The 27,027-nt window shown below is 40.0% G+C and overlaps 2 protein-coding genes across 2 annotated transcripts in view; one reads left to right on the top strand and one right to left on the bottom strand.

The window, feature by feature from the left end:
• Positions 1-27,027, top strand: part of ADAMTSL3 (ADAMTS like 3) — a 347,006-nt gene that overhangs the window by 165,790 nt on the left and 154,189 nt on the right. Inside the window, 2 exon segments of the mRNA XM_007113354.4 lie at positions 18,860-18,934; positions 25,219-25,376. Coding sequence (XP_007113416.3) covers positions 18,860-18,934; positions 25,219-25,376 — 233 coding nt within the window.
• LOC102981878 (transmembrane emp24 domain-containing protein 2-like) lies at positions 14,989-15,919 on the bottom strand. Its single transcript, XM_055088807.1, has 2 exons — positions 15,898-15,919; positions 14,989-15,817 (listed from the first exon to the last, which is right to left on the bottom strand). Exons 1-2 carry the CDS (start codon positions 15,917-15,919, stop codon positions 15,135-15,137), a joined length of 705 nt encoding a protein of 234 aa, XP_054944782.1. The 3' UTR covers positions 14,989-15,134.

The following is a 27,027-nucleotide window of genomic DNA, read 5'->3' as shown; positions in this document are numbered from 1 at the left end:
AAATGGGGATAATAATTATGCTCAGCTCTTAGGGTCATTGTGAGGATCAAATTGGACTATATATGAAAAAGTGTCTGACACATAGTTAACACTGGCTGAAGGATAAAGAAGATGAGGCAGATGACCGTACTCTCCAGCCATCCTTTTCTTCATTGGAAGCTATGATCTCTACATCACTTCCTTCTTCTTTAGGATAAAACATTGGCAGAGGAATTAACAGTAGAAAAAACAAAATTTTAAGTACAACAAAATATCTGTGCAAGCTTTGGGAATAGTTGTAGCAGGAGGGTGCTTAGTGACTTGAGAAACAGGTTTAAAATTCTTTCATTGCAAAAAATACTATCATATAAATTGTCTGTTGCAGACAGTAAGCACGAGTGGGTGTTTTGTGAGCTAATACTGTGGTGCCAAGGAATTATAAAAAGATTTCAGGCTCCCTAAAATATAAATAAAAAATAAACTAAAAATATAAAAAATAAATTTAAAGAATAAAACAAATTCACAGATGTAGAAAACAAACCTGTGGTTACCAAGGGGGTGGGGGGACAAATTAGGAGTTTGGGGTTAACAGATACAAACTACTATATATAAAATAGATAAGCAACAAGGATATACTGTATAGCACAGGGAATTATACCCAATATCTTGTAATAACCTGTAATGGAATATAATCTGAAAAAATACTGAATCAAGATGCTGTATACCTGAAACTAACACAGTATTGTAAATCAATTATATTTCAATAAAAAAGGAAAAGAGTGAGGGCTATCAGAGACTCGAGAGTGCTCCCATCAAGGAAAGGAGGATAAGAGACTCATCAAAGACAGTAAGGAGGGGAATTCCCAGCGAGACTCCCTGCTCTCACTGCTGGGGCCCGGGTTCAATCCCTGGCCAGTGAACTAAGATCCCACACGCCACGCAGCACAGCCAAAAAAAAAAAAAAAAAGACAGTAATGAAGTAGAGGAGTAGCTGCAAGGGGGCCTAGGTGAGACTGGAAACCATGAGATCCGTGGGCTTCCTGAAGGAGCTGGCTTCGAGTGGTGGGGTACCAGTGAGAGATGCATTCTATGGCAAGTCACAGAAGACCCAACTTATAGATACAGGAGTTTACATATCTCTTCTAACAAGAAGTCTGGAGCTGGCAGTCAAGTTTGGGGAAGCTGTTTTACTATGTTTTTGAGGAACCAGCCTCCTGTCTCTCCTTCATCAGCTTAGAGTATGGCTTTCATCTGGGGTTGCTAAGTCACTATTAAATACTCAGACAACACATCCGCACAGCAGATGATAAAGAAGAAGGTGGTGCAAAAGGCATTCTTTTAATACTGTGCCCTTTAGTCAAGAAGGGAAGTCTTCCCCAGGGAGTTTTGCCTTGCTGACCAGAACTGTGGCATATGACACACTGGCTTCTAAGGAGCTGGGAAACCAAGTATATCACATTCCATCCATTCTGTTATTAGTAATATTGATCTAATGCTTTATAATTCCCAACATTCTCTTCAGGCATATCATTTAATTCCACCAGCCCCCTTACATTTGTGGTTTTGACATTGTCCAACCCATTTTACAGGTGAGAAAACTAAGGAATAGAGAAGTTAAGGAATATGGTTAAGAAATTGGAGTCTGGGGCCAGACTGCCTGGGTTTAAAGCCTGGGCCTGTTGTTTACTAGCTCTGTAAACAGAGCAAGTCTTTGAACTCTTCTGTGTATCTTGACTTTCTCATTTTAAACTGGGAACAGCGGTTGTACCGCCTTTGTGGAGTTATTGTCAGGATTAAATAACTCAGTCATGCCGAGCATTCCAAATAGTGTCTGGCACCTAGAGAGAACTCACTAAATGCTAGCAATATTTTTATTAGAAATATTGCTCATATGGGTACCAAAGGATGTCACACCTCTAACATAACATTGAATGTAAACAGATTTCAAAATCAACACTTGGTCCACCGGGGCATTGTTTTTGAGAGAGCTACTGATGGGTGTGGAGGAAAGTCTTGTCAAAGGTGTCAAAACACAGTGAATTGTAGGAGAAACCAAAGATAGAGGAAAGAATAAGATCCAGAGGAAGACAGTGAAGAACGAGGCAGGGCTGTGAAGAGTTAACTAGAACAGCTTTGGGATGAGAGGACTAATGGGGGAAAATCATCACCAGCTCAGGCCTTGGGGAAGTGCCTGCAGTTACTGTTGGCTTTAAAAAGTGTGGAAATCTCATCAGAAAAGATGTCATCTTGTCAGGGTCTGAGAGAGAGTAGAAATTGAGAAAATTCTAATTGAACCAGAGTAGAAGCTGAGTGGAATTGGGTCAAGAAACCAGTCTTTTTGGAAAAGTATGTGGAGGAGGCCCTGGGGTGGGAGGGGATGGGATGGGGGCTGTGCTGGCTGACAGGGGCTTACCTGCTTGACTGCATCATTCCTCACTCTTGAGAAGGTACTTCATATCCTCTCTCTCATTGAATTTCAGCTTTGGGATTATAGATCCTTTTGAGAATCTGTTGATAATTATGCATTTTCTCTCCAGAAAAATGCATGTGTCCCCATAAGCCCCAAATTTGCCATTCTGAGTTTTTTGAAGGGGTCTCAGACCCCTGATGCCAGTTCAGGACAATCCAGGAGAAGGGCCCCTAAAAACCTAATTTTTTTTTTTTTTTTGCGGTACGCGGGACTCTCACTGTTGTAGCCTCTCCCGTTGCGGAGCACAGGCTCCGGACGCGCAGGCTCAGCGGCCATGGCTCACGGGCCCAGCCGCTCCGCGGCATGTGGGATCTTCCCGGACCGGGGCACGAACCCGCATCCCCTGCATCGGCAGGCGGACTCTCAACCACTGCGCCACCAGGGAAGCCCTAAATCTATAATATTTTTGATTAATTTCTGCAAAGGAAGGGCAGCTGGAGCTCACAGACAGATCCCTGAATGCGGTGAGGAGAGCTGTGCGGTGAGAGCTGGGGCCATCCCGCCGGCTGCTGGCCAGTCTTCAGGCTCTATATGCCTGTGCTGCGGCTGAGGCTAAACTTAGCAAAGATGCCTGCCTGCGTGAACACTCGGTGCTTCTCATCCTCGCTTTTCCTTATGGCCCCTTCATGTCTGTTGCTGCTCTGAATCTGGCCAGCTGAAGCTGTTTTTGGCTGAGGTTTTCCACGGGCCATATGGAAGCACTTCCCTCTAATCGTGCTTTGTGTGAAAGAAATGTGGGAAACGAAGCCACGTCAATCCCTAAGTGTGCATCACCAGACCTGGGGGGTCCACCAGGCTCCTCCGTCCTCACCTTTGCCAAGCAATCATTCCGATCTTCCCCGGGACTTACACTGAAGGAGGCTATGGCCGGGAGACACTATTGGCACAGCCCTGCTCTGGAGAAAGAGTACATGGTTGCTCAGGGGCCCTCGTTTCCATCCTGCAGGGAGGCAGATTCAAGGTGTAAGAGCCAGGAGCCAAAAGCTTTGCTATGAGAAATATCAGAAATTAATCCACATACAGCATGCATATTTCCTGTTCACAGGGAGAAGGAGAGAGACTGAACTAACAACTGGCATCAATAACTTTGGCTGTTGGAACAGGGAACTGGAAGCCACTCAGTTTTTAAAGAGGGAAAACTCTAAAAACAGCAACACCCCTATTTGGAGCATCTTGATTTGTTACTTAGGGACTCACTTGTTTTTCCAGGCTTTGCCCATTATTTTGGTCTTGTCCACACAAGGGCATGCACCCATGAGACAAATAAATAAATAAGCTCAGCTTGTCTGATCTGAGCTGTTTATGTAGTTGACCCTTGAACAACACGGGTTTGAACTGCATGGTTTTGGATTTTCTTCAGCAGTAAATACTATACGACTAAACGATCTGTGGTGGGTTAGACCCACCCACTCGGAACCACGAACGGATATGAGGAACTGGGTATAGGAGGGCCAACTGTAAGTTATACTCATTTTTTTTTTTTTTTTTTTTTTTGGCCACGCTGTGTGGCATGCAGGATCTTAGTTCCCCAGCCAGGATTGAACCTGTGCCCCCTGCATTGAGAGCACGGAGTCTTAACCAGTGGACCGCCAGGGAAGTCCCTATACTCGGATTTTTGACTGGAGGGGGTTGTCGCTCCTAACCCCCGCGTTGTTCAGGGGTCAACTGTACATTTTTCCCTGGTGGCAGCTAAGCCTATTGATACAGTGATGCCTAAGGCTGAACTGGAACACCAGCATTACGCTTAACTTCGAACATCGTGAAGATAACCACACCTTCTTACAAAGCATCCCTGTGTACTCCTGGCAGATATAGCATCCTGGGCTAGGCAGACTGTGGGGCTGCCTCACAGGGTAATTCTCACAAGGTTTTCTCTTCATACACTCTTCATTTCTCCTTTGAAATTGTCATTTCCAAAGATAACCTGTACATTTAACTTATTCCATAACAAAGAAGGCTGTACTGGCTTGCTGACATGCTACGCAGATTGGTTTCCCTTCCTCCTGCCTTCTTATTTCATTTTTTTCTGCCTCCTTATTCATCTTTCTTGGGCAAGATTCTGATGGATAAAACTCTTATGCTAGAACTGTGTGTGTCAAAAGAATATTCAAACCAAAGACCCTGTTCATTTTATTTATTTTTGACTTTTTAAAAAAATTTCTTGGCCGCACCGCACAGCTTGTGGGATCTTAGCTCGCCGACCAGGGATCGAACCCGCACCGCCTGCATGGAAGTGCAGAGTCTTAACCACTGGACCACCAGGGAAGTCCCAGACCCTGTTCTTTTTAATGGGATGTTTCCCCATTTAATTCACGAGAGAGAGCATGGCATGGAAGAAGATCCCAAGACTGAAAATCTAGAGCCCTGGGCTTTCGCCCTTGCCTTGCTCTTTCCCGTGTATTTATGCTTCTTCTATGTCCTCTGCATGAAATAAAACAAGAGGAAAATGACATGCAGGTGCTGTTGAGAAAGAGTGTTTTGGAGGCTGATTTTCACAGAGTAGCCGGACTGACCAGGAACTCCCCAGCTTAATACCTCTTTGTGAATTGCCTTTATTTTTACACTTATAATAAAATCCATACCCCTTCCCATGACTTTCAAAGTCTTGTGGATCTGGCTCTTATGTTATGTCATGTGTACCATTTTGCCCCTCATTCACTAGTCTCCAGTCATACTGACTTTCTGGATGATTTTAGAATGCCAGGTGCCCTTTTCCTCCATGGCTTTTGCATCGACCAATCCCTGAGCCTGGAACATGCTTCTCCCAGCTCTTAACTGGGCTGCCTCGTTTTCAACCTTGAGCTCAAGTGTCACCTCCTCAGAGAGGTTTTCTTTGACCAATCTACCTAAAGTCAGCCCTTCTCTTTTCTATTTCCTTCTTAGCCTTTATTGCAAGAAGTAATTATTTCATTTACAGTTGTCTCTTAAATAACATGGGTTTGAACTGTGCAGATCCACTTATACGTGGATTTTTTTCAATTGTAAAGACTACAGTACTATATGATTCTCAGTTGGGTGAATCCCCAGATGCGGAGCCTTGGATACAGAGGAAACACAGATACGGAGAGCCCACTATAAATTATACGCGATTTTCAACTGCATGGAGGTTCAGTGCCCTTCACCCCCGTGTTGTTCAAGGGACAATTGTATTTATTTGTTTAATTGGTCTCTCCTACTAGTCAGGCATTGCAAAAGCAGACACCGTGTCTGTGATTTTCACCATTTTATTCCTAGTGCTTGTATAGTACTGAGCACGTCACAGGAGCTCGATAACTGTTGCACGAATGAATACAGGCTCTTTGCTGGAGACAACTCTGCTTCCTATTATGTTTTCAGTGAGACTAAATAATATTGTGCAACAGAACTGGACTGGAAGCCAAAGACTAGGGTAATAACCTCTGCTTGGCCACTGTCTGTGATCTTAGGCAAGATCACAGGAACTTTGGCTTTTTCATCTGCGTCCTGAGACTGTTAGCATAGATGATTTCTAAGACATCTTTTATTTCTGAAAGTCTGTTAAATATATTTGTAATTTATTCCTTATTTTCAAACACAGACATCTTGGGATTAAATGGAGGTTAGAGAAGTAAGTCCTAGGATCTCATATGAAGAATTTTCCAAAGCTTTAATGAAAAGGTTCCACAGAGATGGCTAGTCTTCTTAAAGAGCACAGGAGATTTTACATATTTATGTTTGTTTACACAGCCTTCTTGGCCCCAAATTCCCTGTCTTTGGTGATAAGGATGCCTTCTACCCACCCTGGTACAGGGAGGGTACCTTCCCCTGAGATTTATCTCCTGCTTTCCTCCAGTGGAGGGTCAGAGTGTCCTTCTTGCACTGGCTGTTTCTCAGGTACCTTTAATTCAAAATAATCAGTATGCCAAAGTGGCATATTTTGGGGTGACATATTCTGAACCTCTGCATCCCATTACAGAGTCAGAAGGCAAATGACCATTTAGTCCTCACCAGGCTCTTGGTTTCTTAGATGCAGTATGAAGGGCAGAAAAGAACTGTTACACTAGGATGCTGGGGAACATCTGGACAGAAAGATGTTGTTAGATGCTGTATGTAACACAGCCCCCTCTACCGCATGTTATTCAAAGCTAGTCCTGGAAACGAGCACCAAAGCATACACTGTTAGGCACTCGGCCTGTTACCGTGCTCTTTTGGGGTAAAGGCATTTTAAGCCCTTAAAGAGATATACCTCCAGGTTGTTTCTACAGAGACACCAGGGCTAATAGCTAAGGACACTCATTTGCAGATTCAGCAATAAGAGACATCCATGATGTAGCACATGAGCAGCTCAGGGCAGGAGTAGGGATGTCATCGCAGGGAGGGTGTAGGTATGGGAATCGGTTTTCAGCGTGCAGCTGGTTGCTCTCACCAAGTCAAGTCCCTGCCGTGTGCCTTCTCTACTTTTGAAAAGACGGTTGTTAATTTCTGATTTTTACTTTGCCCATCTTTGTTCCATGGCACATCTCATTTATCCCACCTCTGTGTCAAAAGGCAGTATGTCGATAGTCCTCCAGCTTCAGAATCCGTGTAGCCACACACTGGCTTTCCTTTCTTTCGCCCCCTCAGTCCCCCACCACACCCACAGAGGGCCCGATAGACTCGAATCAAACTTGGCTACCCTAATTTGGAAAGTTGTCAGCCCCTGTTCTACACAATGTCGTTTTAGGTTAAATGATGCCAAGTGGTTATGGGTGTGTAAGAGCATTAATAAACACCATTTTTGTGTTTATATGTTTTTCAGTTTACAAAATGAATACTTTCACACCCATTATCTCGCTTTAAAGGAAAATAAGTATTATTTTTCCATTTTTTCCATAGGGTTAATTATTATTATTAGCATTAGCATTTATTCAGGTACTTTTCTTCCTTTTTAAAAAAATAACTCCTTTGTTTTTTGGGAATGGAGAGGAGATTGGAGGGTGTGTGTGTGTGTTTGAGCCTAAAAAAGCTGAAGAAGATAAATGCAGGGTCAAGAAAGTAACAGGAAATATGCTTGACCGAAAGTTTTGTTCGGCAAAATACCCAACCAGATTTTTAAAATCAAAAAAACAAAAACCAGGAATGGAAAAGTGGAAATGAGGTTGTTGAAGTGAGAGTAATAAAAGAGTCCATCTCTTTTCTCCACGAAATATGTGTATTTAGGTTGGTGTAGTTCTAGTTTGACTTTATAGTGAAAATAAGCGACCTGGTGTAAATTACAGTCCTTCTGGGCTGAAACTGATGTTTATTGATTAGTTAATATTGTGTGGACAATTTATTTCCTGTACATCTTGCTACTTAGCAAAACTGTGATTCTGCGGCAGGAAATGAGACATAGAAAAAATATGATGGAACAGCTGGACTTGAGCGTTTATGTGTGGGAGGGAAGTTAGTGGAAGCAAACTTCATAGATCCTTGGGTCAGCCCAGTGATTGCAAAATCAAATAAGTGAAACCCGTAAAATCAAAGTCTGTAAAGAATATACTTGTGATGGGAGAGTTTGGGTTTATACAATTATAACTTGGTCTCAACAGTAGAAAAGTTGAGTGCAGTTTTTGGTTCTGACCCCAGCCCTACTAATTAGGAAGTCTGTGATCTTGGGCAAGTCACTTACACTTGCAAAACTTCAGTTTTCTTAATTGTAGGAATGGGTTTTTACTAGAACAAAGGAGGCATTTATCTCAGGTTACCTAGGATTGTGCCTGGGGGCATAGTATTTGCTCAACGTGGTTTTAATAACTTTTGTTTACCCAGTCCTACTGGTGGTTAAGTTCTCTTCTAAGCCCTTTGGGTGTATTATGTTATTAAATCCTCTCAACAACCCCTTGAAACAAGTATTCTTATTAACCTCATTCTACAGATGTAACTGAGACACAGGGAAGGTAGGAACTTGCCCAAAGTCATACAGCCATTGTAAGTGGCAGAGCTGGTATTCCAACCCAGGTTGTCTGGCTCCAGGGTCTGTGATCGTAACCATGATTCCATATTGCCTCTCCCAGTAGTTTGTAGCGTAAAAATAATGCAAATGACATTAAAATTGTGATGAGAAGAAGCCCTGGAAGATGGCACAGTGAGTAGCAGTATCAAGGATCTCTTACCCCAAATTTCAATGAAAAAATTTTGAAATAGTTCCAAATAATGAAAGTGTTCCCCAGGAACCAGTTCCCACCACCACCACCAAATCTTGGTGTTCCTAGATGTGGACTTGCTGTTATGAACCTTGTAGGATGGGGTAGAGAAGAAGCCTTCCTCCATCTGGTATGTTCTCAACCCTTGGATTCTACACCATTAGAAAGTATAATATTTTAAAGCAGCCTCAGAATCAGACCTGATTGGTGGCCTCATATGCAAACTTGTGAGAGGAGGTTTTAAGTGGTCTATACTTAACCTGTCCTGAAGCACAAGAAGCAGCTTGCTCCTATGAGATCTGGGTCTAGCTCCAGACTGAGGGGGAATTAACCTGGAGGCCATTTGTCTGGGGCTTAAAAGTGTCCCATTGTAACAGGGGAGACAAGGAAAGCATGATAGCAGTATTTATATCAGAACTAGTAGAATCTCAGGCAAAAAAAAAAAAAATCAAAGAGGAGTATTTTATATCCACCAATAATCAAAACACAGTCTTAAAAATTTGTGAATACCATTACATCAAAATGTATAAAGAAAACAAAGCCCTATAGGTCTGTAAGAAATTGAAGCAAATAAAACTGCTGTGAAAGACTTGAACACACTTCAGTCAGTAGGAGCTGCACGGCAGAATTAGTAATGTTACATTAACAGGTATTTTTGAGCATTGAATTTTGACGGAATGTAATGTCTTTTCAAGCATTTATGGACCATTTACAAAAACTGATTCTATGCTAAACTCCAAAGAAGATTGTAAAAAAAAAAAAACCTCAATAAGACAGAAACCATCAGAAGAGACCGCGCCCTGCAGCTGCACCCATCCATTCTTTGCTCCCTCCCATCACAGAGGCACAAGTGTCTGTCTTCCTTTCCAAGGCTAATTAATCCCTCCATCTGTGTCCTGGATTCCAGCCTTCGCTACTTCCTCAGGGATCTCACCCCACCCATCATCCCCTCTCTCTTCTTTATCCTCTCTTGTCTCCTTTTCCCATCAGGGTTACATGTGACCAGATGTCTTCCATCGTAAATAGAAGTATAATTTACCAAATATGTGTGTGTGTATGTATGTATACATAATATATGTATACGTATATTAGTATGTGTGTTTATATATACATCTTTTAAACTCCATATCTCCAGCTACCACCCTAATCTTTCACCTACCTTTATTGACAAGTTTTGGAAAAACTGTTTACATTTCCTGTTTCTACTTTTTTGTCATCATTTATTCCTCAAACCACAGCCTCCTGTGCTTACTACCCAGTTGAAACTGCCTTTAGCAAGCCCATTAACAAGCTTTTTACTGCTTCATCCATCAGCACTTTAAGCCCTCATCGGTAGAACTTTTGGTACAGCTGGCCCCTCCCTCCTTAAAATTGTCTGCCTCACAAGGGTTCTCACTTTATGTCTGGTCAGACCTAGAATTGTGCCATTTCCTGCAGAACGGTAAAGAAATGCTGAAAAGTTTGTGACTACAGAACCATCCCTGCTTCCTGTCCTAAAGACCTGGAGTTTTCACTCACCCTGGGTCAGTGCTATTGGAAACATAGCTCACAGATGCTCCATAAGCAGCCATCATATGGAGGGTGCTGGCTGGGCAAATTCTTGGGCCCCACCCTAAACTTCTGGGTCAGGATTTCTGTGGGAGGATCAGGAATCTGTGGTTTTTTTTGTTTGTTTGTTTGTTTGTTTGTTTTGCGGTACGCGGGCCTCTCACTGTTGTGGCCTCTCCCGTTGCGGAGCACAGGCTCCGGACGCGCAGGCTCAGCGGCCATGGCTCACGGGCCCAGCCCCACTGCGCCACCAGGGAAGCCCCAGCAATCTGTGTTTTAATAAGTTCTCCAGGTGATCCTGGGAGGCACTGCCCTGTAAAAGTACCACAGGGATGTCAGATGTATCAAACTGTTCTGTGGGAGAGTTACAGAAACAAAAGGGAATTGCAGTTTAGGAGGAGAAGGCATTTAAAACTGTACAGCATAGATTACTTTTCCATAATCTAAGGACGTTGAATCCTTTCCCTACTTCTTTTTTTTTTTTTTTTTTTTTTTTTTTTGGCTACACCGCAGCATGTGGGATCTTAGTTTCCCAACCAGGGACTGAACCCGTTCCCCCTGCATTGGAAGCACAGAGTCTTAACCACTGGACCACCAGGGAAGTCCTAATGACATTAAAGCCTTACGTGGGGACTCTTATAGGTTGCTCCATCTTAGCCTTGCCCAGCTGCCCTGCAATGTGCATTTCCCCACAAGCTAGTACTGTAGGCGACTGGAGGTTCATTGCTCTCTACACACATTTCCCCCGAGTTTGAACCATCTGGCTAAAATAAAGTGCCAGGGGTTCTAGTCTAAGAGGTTTCACTTAAGTGTGTAATTGCCAATGGATGGTAGTTGGAACACACACACACACACACACATACACACATACATGCTCACACTTACACAGGATAAATGCTTCTCAGAGACACTATAGCCTAGTTCACAAAGATTTTCTAAGAGAGTGCTTAGCCCAGTTGATCTACCCAAACAGGATTTCTTCAGCTCAAGAAAGCTTTCTAATTTATTATTTTCAAAACAATTTTTTGTTACATAGATGTCTCTTTTATTTAGACCATTTATTTTTTCATAATATTGACTTTTTAAAGCATTCATCCCAGTTGTCTTATAGCATTTCCCATATTCTGGGTTTGTCTGATTGCCATTTAATTTGTTGATCTACCTCAAATATTTCCTATAAACTGAGCCGTGAGGTCCAGGGCTTGATTAGAACTGGATTGAACATCTGTGTGATGTCAGCCTTCCCAATATTAGTAATGCTATGTTTGATCACTTGTCTAAGGTGGGGACGTACAGATCACTCTGTTATGTAGATCCATGTTTCCTTGTAAGAAACCTGCAGCGTGTTATCTTAAGGTGTTAAATATTCTGTTTTGCAACAATTTCTCACATGATAGGTTTAGCATCTATTGTTGCTCCTGGCTTGAAATAGTACTTACGCTGGGGTTTGGTTGCAAATGGTAATTTTCTAATTCTATCATTACCTCTACATTTGCTTGCAGACCTTCTTCTGTAAAGAAGCTCCCCAGTCATTTTTTTCATTTCTCACTCTGTATTCAGGGATTTTTATTTATTCAGTGTTTTATAATATTATAGACAGTATTCATTTGGGGCCTCATATAGTCCAAAATGTGGCCAATGGGGGCAGTTCAAGGTGACTCCTTTTGACATAATTCTGTTGGATTTTATACACTGCCTTGCATTCTAAAACAACAAGGTGTTTTAGGCTCTCTTTGAATTTTTTTCCTTCTCCAGACCTAGAATTGCCTGTATTTTCATGGAGCCTTGGTTCTTTTCAGTGGGGAATGGTACTTAGAGCCCAAGATATAGGCAATACTTACTATTCCTGGGGAATCATTGCTTCCAGGCCCTTTTCATTACAGAGAACTTTGAAAGTACAGAAGAGAGAAAAATGAAGACTTCACATCTATGGGCCTATTTAAAGTTTATTTTATGGTTTCTTTATTTTTATCATTTTTAAATAGAGGTATTTCTTGACAGAAGTCAGAAGCAAATAAAAAGTTAAAAAGTTGTCTGTACTCTGTGTTATTCATCAACATAATATTATTGACTCTTCTACCTTAAATAATGACAGTGAAGTACATGTGTTTGGTTACTGTCCTTAGTATTTTGGTCAGCCTCAGCTTACTAAGAATCGTAGTCATTCTGACTCTACTTGGAGATCCTTGTCACCCTCTGTTATTGTAGATGCCATCTTGAAATCTGAAGCCACTGGAAAATTTCCTGAATAATTAAAAAAATAACATTATAGAAAAAAAGCAGTGCATTTTTTATTGTATAAAATTTGGAAAATACAGAAAAAAACATTAAAAACACATTGAGTATGATGTTAGCTGTGGGTATATATGCCCTTTGTTATTTTGAGATATGTTCCTTCTGTGCCTAATTGGTTAAGAGTTTTTAATCATGATTGAATTTTGTCAAATGCTTTCTCTGTGTCTACTGAGATGATAATATGATTTTTTTCTTTTATTCTATTAATGTGATTTATCGTATTTGTTGATTTGTATATGTCGAACGATCCTTGAACCCCAGGGGTAAAGCCCACTTGATCATGGTGTATGATCATTTTAAAGTGCTGCTGAACTGGGTTTGCCAGTATTTTATTGAGACTTGTTGCAGCTACAATATATTCATTAGGGATATTGGTCTACAATAGTTTTTTTCTTCTTGAATTTTAAAGTAGTTATATCATTTACAAATAAGGTTTTTAAATTTTTTTATTTCCAATATATATTTCTCTAAGTTATTTATTTTCTAATTACATTGACAAGGATAAGAATGTGGGGAAAAAATGATGATGATAATCTTTGTTTTGTTCCTGACTATGGTGGAAATAATTCTAATGTTTCACCACTAAGTCTGCTCATGGCTTCTGATTCTTTATTAAATTGAGGGTGTTTTTTCCTATCTCTGGCTTTGAAAGGAATCATTGTAATGCATGCTGAATTTTGTTAGCTACTTTTTTTTTGAATTTTATTTATTTTTTTATATAGCAGGTTCTTATTAGTGTTAGCTACCTTTTTATATTCATTAAAATGATCATAATGTTTAACTCATTTGATCTTTTAATGTAATCAATTATATTAATAATTTTCTTAATGTTGACTCAATCATTCATTTTTATAATATGCTCTATTTAGTCATGATGTATCATTCTTATGATAGAGTTCTGGAATTTACGTGTGTTTTTTTTTAATTATTTTTACATCCACAGTCATAATGAAGATTTAGTTCACATATTTATTTATGTGATCTCTGTGTTTGGTTTGGGTATCTGAGTTATTTTAGCTGTGTATCACTACTGGGAAACTTTCATTCTTCCTATATCTGCAACTTACTTGTTTGCTTAAGGTTTTGCAAAACTCATCCAGCAAAACATTTGGGCCCTGGTTCTTTATTTTCTTCTTTCTCTCTTTTTCTTTTGTAAATAGTGTTTTTAGCTTTTTAAAATGATATTTTAAGAGTAACTCATCTCAAAACGTGTAGAACTATGTTTCCCTTCACGCACTCCTAGAACTCTTTTCTTTCCTCAGAGGTAACCACTGTCAATGGTTTGATGAAAGAGAATGGAGATTTTTTTTTTTTTAAGTATTGTTTATTTACTGGACCTGGGGCAGATTAGATACACAACCAATTTTAAATTTACATCTTTTAACTCAATTTTGAAGTGTTTTCACACACACATGCACACAAATTGGCATGCAACAGTTGTCCTAAGGTAAAACACAGTCACCTTAAACTGTTGCAAGTATTTTCACCCAAGGTTGAAAAATTGTTTATGCTGAACATGAAAACCTGTAACAAATTTAAATTAATTATATAAAACTTGTTACTTGTAGTTTCCCCCTTGCAAAGATCCAAAAATAATGTACAAGTAGCTAATATACATCAGTCACAACATAATCCTGGATCATCCCCACACCAAAACTAGATGCTCCTTTAATTTTAAACCCATCATCAGAGGCCAAGAGAAAGTCATTTCGTTTTATACAAAACAAAATTCACATGTGCCAAAAAAGAAAGACCCAAGAAAAACAGAAACAAACACCCTAGTACTGACAGTAATGTTCAGTACATTAATTAAACAGTGGCCAAAATGCCACTGATCAAAAATAAAATAGTGGCTGTATATCACGGCAAAGAAATCCAAGAGGCTTTTAACCCTTTGGCATCAGAAATCCAGATTTTTCGAATTATGTGGATGCGTACCTCCTCCGTGCCAAGAGTAGAGAAAGTGGATGAGTCAGCGTAGAAAGAAAAAGAACCACCGTTCACTGCAACACCCAGAGAATTGGCTTTAATAGACACTTCTTACAAGGTTAGGCAGAGACCAAAAAATGGTTATTAGCTGCTTGTGTCAGCAATTTTAAGTGGAGGTGATTGAGTTCTAAGGTTCAAAGTAAAACTTTAAAGGGGAAAAAGGTTGTTGGTTTAAGTCTTATCTTTAAAGCAAAAACAAGATAGACAAAGTATAAAAGTACCAACCTGGTAGCATCCTCTAAGACACAGAGCTCTGCCATTAGGCTGGACAGAAAATGTCAAGGTTCAGACTGTTGTTTCTTATAAGGACTCAACAAAATGAATCTTTAATGATTTGAACAGCAGGATAAGGGATCCCAAGAAAGCAGTCATTTTAGTAAAGTGCTATCAGTAAAATACTATCCTGAACAAACTGCATTTTATGATGAAAACAAAAGGAAAGAAGATATAATAAGGACTATGCACCTATATTCCACTTACAGTGTTTGAGTTCTGGAAGGACCTGTATAATGGAGGAAGAATTCAAATATGAAATCATGCCAATCACATGTCAAATTTCACTATAACTTTCCTAATTAAGTGTTTTCCCCCAATATCTGTTAATCACAAAGAAACAGAAGCTGTGAATGTACAGTTTAGAAAATAAAAACATAGAAACTAATGACATTATTACGACCAAGACGTTTGGTAAACAGTGAATTATGAGTTTGGGATCATCAGCAAAAGGCTTTTTAAACAGCCCTCCGGACTTCAAAAAATCTCTTCAGATAGTAGATCTGTCCCAGTGTCATGGCAACTAGAACAAGAGCTTCCAAGAAGGGCCAAAGGACCACTCTGCTGTTTGTGTTGTCATTGACTGCTCTTTGTATTCTCTCCCGAACTTCCATGTATTCCTGTTCATGCTTTACAGCTGTCATCGCCACTGCGAGCTCATTAATCATTTCTTCTAGCTTGTTCTGGTGAGCTTCTCTTTCCATGTCTTGTTGTTTGGCGGCCTCCCCAATATCATTGGTGAACATCACTAGCTTTGGAGTCATGGTGGACATCCTATTGCTAAAACAAAACTTATATGTTCCATCCATGTGAGCAGCAAATGTGTATTTCCCACTGGACTCCCGGCCTCCTTTATAAATTCCTTTATTATCAGGCCCTGTAATCTCCATGTCGACGTCCAGGAAGCCGCCCTCAGCCACCTCGAAGATGAGGCCCATCTTGGTGCCCGAGGTGACCCGCTGGAAGAAGCAGTCCTCAGCATGCGCATCGATGCTGACGAAGTAGCCCGAGGCCGTGCCCAGGAGGGCGGCCTGGAGCACCCACAGTGCGGCTGGGGCCGAAGCAAGGACCGGGGCTGCGGCCTCCAGAGCCGCCGTCGCGGCCTCCACCGCTGTCGTCTCAGCTGCCGCCACCTCCGAGACTTATTGTTTAGTGGGCTCAGGCTTTCACTTTTGCAAAATGAAAAAAGTTCTGGAGATAGGTTGTGATAATCTGTCTTACCCCATCCCCTGGCAAAAACCATTCTACTTTCTGTCTCTTTGAACTTGACATACCTCATATAAATGGAATCGTACAGTATTTATCCTTTTGTGACTGACTTATTTCACTTAGCAAAATGTCTTCGTGGGTCATCTATGTTACATAGCGTGTGTCAGAATTGCCTTACTTTTTAAGGCTGAATAATATTCCCTTGTGTATATTTACCACGTGATAGATTTCCACCCATCTGTGGATGGACGCTTGGGTTGCTTCCACCTTCGACTGTTGTGAATAAAGCTGCTGTGAATATGGGTGTACAAATATCTGTCTGACTCCCTGCTTTCAGTTCTTTTGGGTATACCCAGAAGTGGAATTGCTGAATCATATTGTACTTTTATATTTAATATTTTGAGGAACTGTTTTCCATGGTGGTTGAACCATTATTTTGTATTTCCATCAGCTGTTCACAAGGGTTCCAATTTCTTCACATCCTAACCAACACTTGTTATTTTATCTTATTTTTTAAATAATGGCCAGCCTAGTGAGTGTGAAGTGCTATCTCCTTGTGGTTTTGTTTTGCATTTCCCTAATGATAAGTGATGTTGAGCATGTTTTCATGTGCTTATTGGCATTTGTATATCCTCTTTGGAAAAAAGTCTATTCAAGTCCTTTGCCCATTTTTAAATTGGGTTCCTTTTTGTTGTCATTGTTTTTGAGTTGTAGGAATTCTTTATATGTTCTGGATATTAACCAGAACATATCTGATATGTGATTTACAAATATTTTCTCCCATTCCATGTGTTACCTTTTCACTGTATTGATAGTACCCTTTGATATGCAAAAGTTTAATTTTGATGTAGTCCAATTTATTTATTTTTTTCATTTGTTGCCTATGCTTTTGAAGTCATATTCAAGAAATCATTGTCCATATAATTGTTTTCTAACTTGCTTTTTTCATTAATCAATATATATGTTGGCAGTCTTTCCACATCAAGTAGTGTGGCTTCCACCAGTCAGAATGGCCATCATCAAAAAAATTTACAAACAATAAATGCTGGAGCAGGTGTGGAGAAAAGGGAACCCTCTTGCACTGTTGGTGGGAATGTAACTTGATACAGCCACTATGGAGAACAGTATGGACGTTCCTTAAAAAACTAAAAATAGAACTACCACATGACCCAGCAATCCCACTACTGGGCATACACCCTGAGAAAACGATAATTCAAAAAGAGTCGTGTCCCACAATGTTCACTGCAGCTCTGTTTACAATAGCCAGGACATGGAAGCAACCTAAGTGTCCATCAGCAGATGAATGGATAAACAAGATGTGGCACATATATACAATGGAATATTACTCAGCCATAAAAAGAAACGAAATTGAGTTATTTGTAGTGAGGTGGATGGACCTAGAGTCTGTCATACAGAGTGAAGTAAGTCAGAAAGAGAAAAACAAATACCATATGCTAACACATATATATGGAATCTAAAAAAAAAAAAAATTGTTCTGAAGAACCTAGGAGCAGGATAGGAATAAAGATGCAGATATAGAGAAAGGACTTGAGGACATGGGGAGCGGGAAGGGTAAGTTGAGATGAAGTGAGAGAGTGGCATTGACATATATGCACTACCAAATGTAAAATAGATAGCTAGTGGGAAGCAGCCGCATAGAACTAACAAACCATTGTAAAGCAATTATACTCCAATAAAGATGTTAAAAATAATAAAAAATTAAGTACTTGGAACAATGAAAAAAAAAGATGTTAAAAAAAATGTGGCTTCATATCATTACTTTTATCAGTTGTAGAGTATTCCTTAGTATGGACATACCATTGTTTATTTAACCCCTCCGCAAATTGTGGATATTTAAATAGTGTTCATTGCTTTTTTTTTTATGTATGTATGTTAAAAACAAACAGAAAATCCAGAAAGGATATTTCTCAAAGTGTTAGAAGTGATGATCTCTGGAAATAGTTTCATTTTGTCTGGTATGCTTTTTTGCATTTTCTAATAATAAATAGGTATTTTTATTTAATAAAACTTATGAACAAGTCAACAAACATAGTGACATCCTTTGATCCAACAATTTCACCCCAGAGGCTCTCAAAACAAATTGTTCTCTGTAAGTTAAACAAATAAAACACAACATCTGCTTGAAGTAAATTCATATTGTTGATAATGTACTAATATCATTTAATAATACACTTAATGATCAAATAGGGGACTAGGGGATAGAATTTCATATGCCCTTAGATTATTATGTGCCAATGAAAATTAATTTCAAAATGTGTAACGGCATGGGGGCTTCCCTGGTGGCGCAGTGGTTGAGAGTCCGCCTGCCGATGCAGGGAATATGGGTTCGTGCCCCGGTCCGGGAGGATCCCACATGACGCGGAGTGGCTGGGTCCGTGAGCCATGGCCGCTGAGCCTGCGCGTCTGGAGCCTGTGCTCCGCAACGGGAGAGGCCACAACAGTGAGAGGCCCACGTACCGCAAAAAAAAAAAAAAAAAGAGAAAATGTGTAACGGCATGAACAAAAAGTCTACAGGAACCAGGATTTCCACTAGGTAATTATCTAGGCCAGGTATTATCAAAATTTTTTGGTGCAGGACCAGATAGTAAATATATTAGGCTTTGTGAGCCATATTGTCTTTGTTACAAATATGCACCTCTGCCTTTGTAGGGCAAAAGCAGCCTCAGATGAATGGGTATGACCTGAGGGCCCTAGTTTGTGGACTCACTCAAGTAGACCAGTGCATTTATGTAAACTTTTCTTTAATGTTTTTTAAAAATGTATTTAAATAAAATTATGTGATTAGTATTAATATGCCTTATACACAGTAGCTGCTTTCCAAAGATTTCTTGACTGAAGATGGAAATGAAATATAGTTAAGAACACTTTACGGATGCTCCCAGTTTTGAGTTGCTTATTTTGATGGCCCTTTAGTGCACAAGTTTTATTACATTTGTCTTGTGTTCTTTCTTAGGGGAAGAAAATGTAATTGCTGTTCCTTTGGGAAGTCGAAGTGTGAGAATTACAGTGAAAGGACCTGCACATCTCTGTAAGTAGAATTTAATCTTAACATGATTTTCTTTCCTGAAAATTTATTTAGCCAAAAAAATATATATATTTCTTTGTGTTAACGCGTAGGTAGACGAACTTCTACCAGTCTGAAATAGTCTATATCACTAGGGAATGATCTATGACCCTGAATTTTTTAGTTCTCATGCCCTAGTGGGAAATTAATCTCCTCATGGGAGAGGAAATCAAGTTATATGTGAAATAAACTATTTTTTATGTGGAGAGTAAACTGGGAGTCTAGAGTCTTCTGGAGATCTTAGCAGTTTGGGATAAAAAATAACAAAACGAAATTTAAAACACAGAGCTGTATCAGTGAATATAGCTGACAAGTACACGCTCCGTTGCCAGCATATCACAACCTCAGGTCTAGGGGGCACTGAAAGTAAACACCGGTTTCCCAGAATACTAAGAGTCTGAAACAATAGAGGATTGAAGTTGTATTGTTTCTTTGGCCAAAGTCACATGGCATCTTTCTGTCTTAGCTTTTCTGGTCTCTTAGGACCCAAAGGAACTAGAAATACCAAAGTTTGTCTGCTTCCCTCCCAAGGTTTCCTGTGGCCATAAGCAGGGCTTTCCTAGTCTTTTTCCCAGGAAAATGAGTTTTTGCCAAGACTGAGCCCCTGGCCTTGAAGAAGCTTACTGTATTCAGCTCTTTCTGTAAAAAGTACGGAACACTATTTGTAACTGTTTTAAAGCCACACAAATCAAGGTCTACCGGATTACAATGTGACATATTTTGCCATTTTTTTTCTGAGCCACCATCTTAGATTTTCAAATCGTAAAAATTTCTCAGGGACACAAGCATTTTTGGTAGCTTTTAAATGTGTTTGTCCATGTGTGTTATATGTGTTTGTATATTTTGGCTGCAGTACCGGTAGTCTAACCAGAAATGTCCTTTGAGAAAAGTTTATATCAAAATGTTTAAGGTCACCAAGGGTATAGATTAAAATCTTGGAAAAAAGAAAGAAATTCTTTAGTAAATTATGACCTAAATTAGGGAAGCAAGAGAGTATCTTTAGGACAATGAGGGTGAACAATTATTGGAAAGTCTTTTTCAACCCTTACTTTATTATATGAATTATGACTAAAAGAATGTGACTGATGTATTTAACTAAAATATTGAAGTGTTTATAGCCATATAATGGTCAGTTCACTCAAGGATTTCTCTACAATGAAGCATCAAAACATTTTTTAGGCTTCTTTTTAAAATGGCTTAAGGCCCATAGCTCTTGATGAGAGTAGATCTTCATCCTTGTAAATGCAAACTTGATGTTTGAGAACAGGTGAAAATCATTTAGATCCAAATTTTGCGAATCATTTGAGTTGATCACATTGTAAAATAGCGTCCTGGATTCAAAACTGTGAAGTGCTGAACATTCATAGCAGCATAATTCATAATAGCCATAATATGAAAACAGCCCAGATGTCTGTTAACTGATGAACGGATAAATAAAATGGGCATATGTGGAATATTGTTTGGCTCTAACAAAGAATGAAGTACTGGCACGTGCTACAATAGACATGATCCTTGAAAACATTATGCTAAGTGAAAGAAGCCAGTCACAAAAGGCCGCATATTTTATGATTGTCTTTATATAAAGTGTCCAGAGTAAAGCAAATCTAAGGAGACAGAAAGTAGATTGTTGGTTGCCTAGGGCTGGGGTGAGTTGGGTTGGTGGCAGGTCTGGGGTTGTTAACAGATACAGGGTTTCTTTGGGGGGTGGCAAAAATGTTCTAAACTTAGATTGTGGTGATGGTTTCCCAATTCTGTGAATATGCTGAAGCCATGAAACTACATTTTAAATGGGTGAATTTTATGGCATATCAAAAAGATGTTTTAAAAAATAAAAAAAATTGCAGTGACTGGGCCTGATTTTCTCGTGATACTACAGACAGTTCTTTAACATTCAGCTCTAAAAAGAGTTTTATAAGCTCTAAAACCAGAATAAGTACACAGTAAACAGGTTAGGTAAAGATGAATACTTTGAGGTAGAATATTCATTTACATACATATATGTTCTGGCATATTAAACATAACTTTATACTCAAGACTGGCATGGTTCCAGGAACAGAGCTCAAATATATTCCCATTTCTCCAAAGGTGACAGATCTGTTGCTTGGAATATATCTCCTTCTGAACAATCTCAAAATTGGCTCTAGAAGTGTTTCTGAAAGTTACCCTTCTCTTCCAGTGAATAGAATAAACCGGCTTCATTTACAAAGGATTTAGTTACCATTTCTGAACGCCTAAATATAGAAGCGGCTTTATTTTCTTGATTTATACAAGTGTTTTCTTAATTTTTTATTCAAAGATATATTCCTGAAATTAAGCTCACTTTGCAGTAATAAATTGTTCTTTTTAACATCCATATTAACTGCCACCCTCCAAAAGGCTGCATCGTTAAGAACTGAGAACACCCAGTAGCGTACTGTTAGTCTCTTTGATGTGGAATGGAATTTAATTACAGAATGTCCATCTTGCATATCACCTAGAGATGTTTAAATACTGAATTTCTAGTCCTTTCGCAAGCTTGGCTTCAGCATTACATCAAGCACACAGCTCCAGATTTCCCTAAAATTTCAAAAATGGAAACAATAAGAGGGTTCCTGCAAAAGAGATTTTATTGTAGCAAAACTTCAGCATTAAATGTGTTTTGACTAGCAATAAACTCGAGAAGCCAAGATGCCATAAACTGAAAACCTCCATTATCAATTGTAAGAATTGGGATTTTTTTGGTCCTCTAAGTGCGGTCTGACGACCATATGTAGAGATGTATTAATATAAACATGAACCCTGAACATAATGACTTATCAAAGGAAATGAATACTGAATAAAGTATGCATACACTATAATATACAACTCGAAGCATAAGTTTGATGTATTTATAACCAAGTCAGCTGTGCTCAATGCTCATTACATGTTTACCTGACAATACTTTTGTGGCCTTCTTAGAATTTAAGGAGACCTCTTGGGATGATTAGCATGACCCTGTCTCTTTCGAAAGAAACCTGGACGGATACTTCTCAGGGCAAGCCCTTCAACTAGAAGCAGTTAGTAGCATTCACCATTTTTCTAGTCATTTCTTTTAAAAATAACAAGTGTGGATCAAGATATTTAAAGGTACCATGGTAGACTTGAGTTGTAAAGGTTTGGGGATTTAAGGTCTTGATTTCTGATGCTGTTTTTTTTTTGTATGTGATTTTATTTATTCTCACAACAACACTAACTTCATTTTTCAGATTAAGCAACAAAAATGAGGGGATTTCTAATATGTTTCTTTGTTGAGACAGCTAATAAATGCCAAAGCTTGTTTGTATCATTTCTTTTTTAGATTCCGCATATAAGCGATATCATACGATGTTTCTCTTTTATCTCTTTGAGGATACAGATCATCTCTTCCTTGGCTCTTTGCCACCTCCATCATTTTAAGCCTGAAGAGGAGAAAAAAGGCAGCAGTGGGTAGCAGGAAAGGAGGCTCTTACCCTCTGCCTTTCACAGTGGTGGGGCTGTTTACAGATTTCCTGGGGTCTCCACCCAGCACTGTCTGTTTTGCTATAGAAACCGCAGAGGGTCTGTGGAAGCTCTGAGAATTGAAGGGCTGTGTGTGCGGCTCTCATGAGCTGTGAATTGCACATCATAACACAGGGCTGCAGTACACACATGGGGTACTAGACACTAATAAAAACTTTAAAAACGTATCCATAAGTCAACACATCATCTGAATTGTTGATTTTCAAAAACTCCTTTTCTGCCAATTTAAGAGGCACAGGCACTAAGGAGAAGCAAGTTTACCACCGATAAAAATGACAACTTTTAAAGAGCAACGCTGACCTCCGCTTCACTGTGAATTCATCACAGGGGCTTTGTTAGTCCAAACTATCAGAATCGTTTGCATCCATAAACCATAAAAAGGTGGCTTCATCAAATCACTTCCCTTGTCTTTATTGACCACCCACTTCTGACTCAAGTTACACAGTTGAGGTCAGAGCACCTGCTTTTGACCTCCTATGTATGCAGCCAGGGTTTGTGACCCAGAGAGCCTTTTGAAATAATTGATATAAAGATATTTTATGAGAATCGGAGAAGAGTGGTTTGGGTAATTCACATGCACTTGAAAACTGGTTTTGCTCCTGTGTTCTCACATCCTTGCCACTAAAGATCTTGGACACCTTTGAAGTAATAGAATAGACTCAACGTCAAAAACCAAAACATCAAAACCAGACTAACAGGTTTAAAAGATGTATGTCACACTGGTCTTTCCTTCCGCCCAGATCGCATTTCCAGATTCTGACACCCCCTGCCATAACTCTGCAGCCAGTTGAAACTTGGAGAGCTTTGATCCAGAAGGTTAGCGCAGTGGTAAAACAATCACAGCCATCGAATCCATTGCACTCTATTTGAATTTAATCAAGTCACTTCAGGCTGAATCTCGGTCTAGAAGCAGTGTTTTGTATGCCTTCTTTGCATGGATGGATTTTGTCCAGCTTCATTTTGTGTTTTGATATTACCTGAATACTCATGATTTTTCCTCCTTTACTTTTTAGAGGGCTAATTCATCCAGGGTGGGTCCCTCTTACTATCTCCAGTTTCCCATCTCATTTTTACTGACAATTCACTTTCTAACACTCTGTTTTATATCTTCATTGGAACTAGGAAATGAATTTAATCTCACACTTTCCAAAAATCTACTGCGGTCATGGAGGTCAGGGCCAAAGTGGTAGGGGTTTTGTGTGCCTGAGAGTACCCAGCATTATTCTTTGACTGCTAATGACTCCTGCAGATCAAGGAGCTCATGTCCAGCCTTTGAATTTTCCCAGAAAAGTTCCCAGCCTGCCTGTCAGGGATAATCAGTGATGTCTCCTAATGCCTGTTACGCAATCTGCCCAGGGCGCTTGAATTCCTGCAGCTGCTCCGGTGGCAGATAGAAATCGGCAAAGGAACACCACCGGAGCACAGCACATGTGGATTGCAGCCTCATAATATCCAGATCATTTTGTTGAGTTTTTATCAGCTTTTTAAGTTTGAGACGGAATGGTGTTCTGGTTCTGTTGTGTCCTTTGTTCGAGATGGTTAAAGAACCATTGAATACCAGTGAGTCAAGTGTAGGTTTCTGAGGAGCAGAGGACCTGGGAGATTGTCTGCTCTGACTCCTCGTTTTAGAAATAAGGCAATGAAAACCCAAGGCAGTGAGTTAGGAATAGATCTGGAGCCAGAAATGCAGGTGAACCAGGTCCACTAAGAATGGTGACATTTACAAAATGAAAGAAAAATAAAAGAGAAGGGAAAGAAAGAAATCACTGAAATAAGGTAGAAGTGGTATTTTGGTTAAACTGTCGGCATTGTTCTGTAAGAGATCTAAAAGCACTACTGTTCCTTTAAAAGCTAATGTGAGGGCTTCCCTGGTGGCGCAGTGGTTGGGAGTCCGCCTGTCGATGCAGGGGACACGGGTTCATGCCCCTGTTCGGGAAGATCCCACATGCCGCGGAGCGGCTGGGCCCGTGAGCCATGGCCTCTGAGCCTGCGCGTCCGGAGCCTGTGCTCCGCAACGGGAGAGGCCACAACAGTGAGAGGCCTGCGTACCGCAAAGAAAAAAAAAAAAAAAAAAAAATGTGAATAAAGAGGTGACACATGAGAGAGATCTTTGTGGTGATGGAATAGTTCTGTATTTTGGTTGTGGTCACGTGTGACAAAATGGCATAGGACTCTATGCACACATTGTACCAATGTCTGTTTCTTGGTTTTGTTATTGTATTATAGTTGGGTAAGATGTAACCATTCCATTGGGTAAAACAGGATGAAAGGTACACACGACCTCTTTACTGTTCTTGCAACTTCCTGTGAATCTACAATTATTTCAAAATAAAAAAAAATTTTAAGCAAATTTAGAATTTATTGTGGTTTTGTCTAAATAAAAGTCTAGGCTTACTATCTGAATGGGTGAGAAAATGAGTAACATCTCTTTATTTTAAGTAATAGCTACATCATGAAAAAAATATAAAGAAAGAGATGTTTTCTTCTTCCCCTTATTATAGAAATGACTCCAAAGAGTTGGGTAGACGTAACTGGACCTAGCACTCTTGTTTGCTTCTTTTTATAGATAACTAAGAAGCTTATATATTTATTCTACAAATTTGAATCAATGTTTGTAAACTGAGTGGATGTATTGATATTGTGTTGATATCAGATGCTATTACTTGTAGTATCTGTTGGAATAAAATGCTTTTAAGATATTCTCTCATTGAAACTTTATTTTTAAATTTTAGTCATTGAATCAAAAACACTTCAAGGAAGCAAAGGAGAGCACAGCTTTAACAGCCCTGGAGTTTTTGTTGTAGAAAACACAACAGTTGAATTTCAGAGGGGCTCCGAGAGGCAAGCCTTTAAGATTCCAGGACCTCTGATGGCTGATTTCATCTTCAAGGTAGGATGAGCCTCTTCATAAATGTCATGCATCTGGGGCCCCGCACATCTTGAATTTTAAAAAGAACACGTTTGTTTAGTAGGCAGCCAGTGACTGTTTTTATACAGGCCATGTGTCATTAATATTTTCACCTTGACAGTCAGTTCTTAAAAACTGTTCATCTCTCTAAAGTAATTTCTGTTCCCCAACCCCAATAGTTAAGAAACAAGCTTCACTTTTATAGGGGAATGATTGTTTTTGCATGTATAACCTCAAGTTGCTGTGTTCAGTTTTGTTTTGTTTTTTTTTTGTGTGTGTGGTATGCGGGCCTCCCCCTGCTGTGGCCTCTCCCGTTGCGGAGCACAGGCTCCGGACGCGCAGGCTCAGCGGCCATGGCCCACGGGCCCAGCCGCTCCGCGGCACGCGGGATCCTCCCAGACCGGGGCGCGAACCCGGTTCCCCTGCGTCGGCAGGCGGACGGCGCAACCACTGTGCCATCAGGGAAGCCCCGCTGTGTTCAGTTTTAAACCTCCAGTTGGATTTCGGTGAAAATGGTCAGCTGTTAACCAATAGCTGGTTAAATGCTCCATGTCTTAAACCACAACTGTGCTATTGCTGTCCTTGCAAAGGGGAGCAGAGAAGACAGAGGCCCCCTTCCTTAACCCCCTTTCCTGTTTCCTCTGCAGTGTCTCATAATGAGCCCTTGTCTGGACACCTGTCATGAGGTCCCCCCACAAGAATTCTTCTTCCCTTGTAACCATGACTCTGTGTTTCCTCTCTTGGGTACATCGGGGGCATCTTCCTTCAGTCAGAGGATATGAAATGTAGTGGCCAATATATTTCCAAGGTGACACAATCTGAAATTCTTCTGATAAAAACTATAAATACCTAAGACGTGCAAAAAAGCGCATTTCAGTGGATCGTTTTGTCCTATCCCTTTTTGGAAACTTCAAGGTGGAAAGGGAAGAAAGAAAAGAGCTCTAATTGCCAGGGATTTCTTTACCTGTGAAAAGACCCAGTGCCTTCAAAAGAACTGTGTTCCACATTAATTTGTCAAAGAGTGTTTCATTGAGACATCGGTTGTGCCAGCAGAGAAATACCTTTGGAATTAGATGAGAGTTGCAAACTGACGTCCTGTTTGCCTACAGTGTGACCAGCCAAGTGTCGGTCTGGGTGGAGTTGTTGTTTTGAATCTTTGGGTTTTAAATAGTCAACCTTGAAAAAAATCAAGAGATTATAATATTAAAATACCAGTATGTTTTCCTGCTTCTTTTTAAAAATGGGAAGATCTGACAACTAGCTTGCATGTTGCCATAGCGATAATTGGCTGCAGCTGGGTAACAGCAGCCTTTTCATTAGGTCACACGTCCTCATTTGCCAGGGTCCATACCAGGCCCTAATGTGTTCCTGACATTGAAGGTGTAAGTGTCAGTTGCTGTTCGTAGACATTTAAGTTGCCATTCCTGGACATGACTTGCCATTCCTAGACATTGAAATGACTTCTGTGTCAGACCCTTGAAGTGTCAAGCCAACTCTCATCTTTCTTTCCTTCTATTCTCTCTCATCCATTGTTATACATAAATTCTGGGCTTGGTTTGCTTCTCTTATGGTTTTCCCATTTGATCCTCAAGTGGTAAAACACACTCACACACACACACACACACACACACAC

The sequence above is a fragment of the Physeter macrocephalus genome, chromosome 11 (assembly GCF_002837175.3).
Source record: "Physeter macrocephalus isolate SW-GA chromosome 11, ASM283717v5, whole genome shotgun sequence".
Taxonomy (NCBI): Eukaryota; Metazoa; Chordata; class Mammalia; order Artiodactyla; family Physeteridae; genus Physeter; species Physeter macrocephalus.
Note: the sequence above shows the minus strand (reverse complement) of the source record. Positions and strands in the feature narration are given on the sequence as shown.